This window comes from Cantharellus anzutake (assembly GCF_015039405.1).
Source record: "Cantharellus anzutake strain C23 chromosome Unknown EI90scaffold_61, whole genome shotgun sequence".
In the NCBI taxonomy this organism is placed as follows: Eukaryota; Fungi; Basidiomycota; class Agaricomycetes; order Cantharellales; family Hydnaceae; genus Cantharellus; species Cantharellus anzutake.
The window spans coordinates 347,913-351,938 of record NW_024067011.1 but is presented as its reverse complement, the minus strand read 5'-3'; the positions used below and the strand labels follow the sequence as shown (position 1 = coordinate 351,938).

Genomic DNA, 4,026 nt, shown 5'->3' with positions numbered 1-4,026 from the left:
ATGCGCACCACAGCCAACTTAGAATGGATGCGCAAGTCTGAGACAGCGATTCACGAGTTTGGAGGGTTAGGAGATGCTGTGTACGAAGTGTTTCCAGCCGAGCGAACGGAGAAAGAGAAGGGGAGGTCGTCGAGATCGAAGCCATATGAACGGCCGATGAGTCCTCAGCCACCCCCACCCCAAGTTAGATCGATACCGCAAGACGAGTTGAGAAAGAACGCAGAGCCACCGAGCCGGGCATACGTTGAACTGCCGGCTAAGCCACCGGTTATTCTTAAGAGACCGTCTCCAGAGTCGAGTGGTCCATCGAGAATGAATGTAGATCGAGAAGAGCCAGCTTCGCGAGACAAGGGAAAGCAGAGAGCTGACCCTCAGGTTGCGTCGAACCCGAGAGCGGTTCCCAGCTCGAGTAAGACTAAGAAGTTGCCTGAGAACGTTGAAGTGCGGGACCCGAAGCGGGCGAGTTTTAGACAGAAGTCAGTTCCAGCGTATCGATTTGCGTCAGAGTTGCAAGAACGCGTCAAGAACGACGACTTGTTCGAGCGTTTGATGGACCAGAACGTCACCATTCCGTTGGGAATGATCTTTGGGACTTCTTACGAGCTCAACAAACGTTTGACTGCTGCAACGAAAATTCATAGAATTCCTACGAGACAGACAAATGTGGTAGAATACATGACGGACGAAGAAGACGAAGAAGTAGAAGTAGAAGGAGAAGTGGAAGTGAGAGCGATGGACACTGAGGTTTCATCGATTTCGAAAGAGATAGCCAACCTCGACGTGGAAGTTAGTGATGATGTCGATCAGGCCAAGTATACTTCGGCCCAGGGCGATCCAGTCAGTAAGACGGAACGGACGGACGGTTTCGCTATCTGTGTCAACGTAGATGCAGAGATCGCGTCAGCAGATCGAGTAACGCCGAAAGTTTTGGGATTAGGAAGTGATAAGAGACTTACGCGGACGTTTGAGCGCGGTAGTCGAGTGAGGCCCCGAGTGCGAGAGCCCCAGCTTAAAGAGCTCAGGCCTCCAGGCCTTCGTCGTAGTTCATGTGGGATGAGCACCAAGTTGACGATCGACTCAGAGATTAGAGAAGATGTCGCGATTCCAAGTGTGGATTCAGGTTGTGATGACGAACGGATGTCGATTGCCAACCTAGATAGACAGGAAAGTCAAGTTAGTGACGAGTCGTTTGAACGGATGAGCAGAGACGATAAGATTGATTGCGTACGAGAACGACGTGATACGGAGTCACTGGCCAGCGGACATGGAGTTAGATTAGGAGAGAGCGCGATCGTCCCTGCGCCAGAGTCCCCAGTCGATTCGATGACGGATCTAGACGAAGTTCACGGAAGTCAGATCAGAGCACACGAACCAAGTTACGAAATATCGTTTAAGTTTGACGACGACGAGTCGAGTACGATGAGCAGCGGCCACGATGGCACCTCAGAACGAGTTTCCTTTGACACGACGGAGTATGAGATCAGCGACGAGAGTTTGTCAGACGCGATGGCAGCAGATGTGCCCGGATCGCGCGAGTCTGCAATGCCAGAGAGTTTGAAAGTTGAGCGAGCGGTTCATGTTCAGACAGAGACGGTAGAACGAGAGACAGAGTCAAGAGAGCTTAGGCCTCCCAGCCTTCACTCTAGCATAGTCGAAAAGCATGTCGAGTGCGCAGATAGTTCACAGTCTGGTGATTCAGGTTACAGCGAGCAGGACGCTGAGTTTAGAGAGCTAAGGCCTCTCAGCCCTTGCTCTACTGTGGTTGAGGAGTCTCTCAGCTTCAGTCCTAGCGATTATTCGTATCAGACGGCTGACGATGACGAGGTTAGAGATGAGATTAGAGCGCGAGTGTCTCAGTCGAAAGATCCTCCGGCAATGCGGGGTGACCTGTGGAAGATGTACGGCCCCTGTGGCTACTTCATGCCCTGGCACACATTCCCAGTTGTCGTGGATCCAGCGCAGAGAAGTTCAGAGCAGTTGTTGGGATGCGATCTAGAGATCGAAGCGCCCACGGAGTCAAAGTTAAGCGCAGCGCAGCCACCAATTCAGAAGGGCGGCAACGTGATCGAATTCGTTGAAGCACAACCTACGCGATCTGTGGCCACAGTTTTAGACGAGAACGAGAGTACAAGGACGAGCAGCTTTTCGTTTGAGCGCAACATGGCACAGAACAGTTACCCCAACGACGCAGGAAGAGAGGATGCCGCGAAAGCCTTAGAGTCAGACAGGAAGTTTGCGACGCAGCGGAGATTGGAGCACCAGAGAGGAAGTCGTGGATCAGGAGGACTGTTTGGTCCACCCCATCTTCAACTTCCTGCACCTGGGCGATATTCACCTCCAAGAACCGTAGCCATGGAGCCCAAGTCTGATCGTGAGACGGCTCAGAAAGTTGAGAATCACGCAGCGGAAGTGACCAAGTTGAGACGAGAGTTAGAAGTGGAGAGGCGAAGGAATTCCACACCCCCGTTAGTCCAGGGCACCATCACCCTCTCAGAGAAGTCGAACGAGAGAACGTTGGAAGTTAATGCGAGTACGCGAACAGACAAGAGGAGGCAGGTGAACGAAGATAGAACGACGAGGAAGAACGATGTCAGAGACGACAACAGCACGGTTACGTTGGCGCGAGTGCATCAGTCAACGGATCCTCCAGCCGAGCGCGGTGACTCGAGGATTACGGACGGTGTTATTCATGAAGTTTTCGAGTATGACGGTAATTCCAGACGAGTAGCGCGTGAGCATGAGTTTAAAGAGCTAAGGCCTCCTGGCCTTGAGCTTAGTCGAGTTCTGTGCGACGGAATTAGTGAGACGTGGACGAGCGATAGCAAAGAACGAGTGGCAGGAGTGGCCCAGCCTAAAGACCCTCCTAGCAGGCGGAGCAGTCTTTACATGGAGTCCGAGAGCAGTGACGGAAGCGAGTTCGGGTTCGAAGAGTTGAGACCTCCCGACCCAGACCTTACTTTAGACGAGAAGGGCGGTGTGAGGCAGGCAAGCTCGAGTTTTGACTTGTGGATGGACTTGGCGAGAGGACAGTTCCATCGAGAGAGATCGGCGACGAGAGAGACGGAGATGCGGAAAGGAAAGATCGTGGAAAGAGACGAGGTGAGGCCCTCGGTGGCCGGAACCTCAGGGTCTGTGCGAGGGAAGTTGTACTTCAAGGATGACCCGATGATGAGTAGCGAGAGCAGCGAGAGCGGGGTAGACAGATTGACCTCGGGAGGAAGGAAGTCCAAGAAGACTAGGACTTAGTGAAGGAAGTCATGACCATGTACGATAGGATGAGGACGGAAATTTTGTTTGGAAATATTTATGCGGGGACGGGAAGACATTTATGGTTTAACTTTAATTGTCGATGCTCGCAGGACGAGTCGTTCATTCTCAGGGGACCTCATGCGCATTGTGAGGGACCACAATAAGAGCTAGGCCTGTATGTAGGCGGGATAATCGCCCACGCGCAGAGCCGGCTCGGATACCCGCTTCTACGACTATAAAACGACTTTCATTCACGCGACGACTTGGTACAAATTTGGTATCCAAAAATAGTGCTAATTCGTATGATTCTGACGATACCAAGAACGTCCCAATCGGTGGAGATTTGACGGAGTTCTATGTTGGGCATGTTAGGCATGGCAGGTCACGAGTATGTGCGGGCGTGGGAATCTCAAGCGGCAACCCAGAATTCCAGCCTCACTCGTTCCCACGGCGTCTAATAAATTGGTAAAAATGCTCATTGGCTGCGTGAGAGTTATCTCCGGCTACATTTCCAATTTAGGCTCTTAATTCCGTAAATCCATTGAGATATCGCTTATTTTCTCTTATTTTCATATTTCACCATCATTTCAGTTATTGATTGATATTCTTTTATTGTTACTGTTACCCTTTTATTATTTCGCCTAATAAGGTACCCAGGTGCCATATGGTACCAATATTCACCATCTATTATTTCTAAAAATAATTATTTCTTATAATCCTGTACATACCGGATTTTTGAAAAAAAGTTCTCCCCTCCCCCAATTTTCTCTAAGGTGC

At 50.8% G+C, this 4,026-nt stretch overlaps 1 protein-coding gene across 1 annotated transcript; it reads left to right on the top strand.

Moving 5' to 3' along the window:
- Window positions 1-549: 549 nt before the first annotated feature.
- On the top strand, window positions 550-3,405 carry EI90DRAFT_3075387 (uncharacterized protein; the record flags this gene model as incomplete). Its single annotated transcript, XM_039061570.1, is given in 3 exon segments — window positions 550-2,293; window positions 2,390-3,248; window positions 3,260-3,405. 2 exon segments carry the CDS (start codon window positions 550-552, stop codon window positions 3,244-3,246), a joined length of 2,601 nt encoding a protein of 866 aa, XP_038911560.1. The 3' UTR covers window positions 3,247-3,248; window positions 3,260-3,405.
- Between the last annotated feature and the right edge of the window lie 621 nt (window positions 3,406-4,026).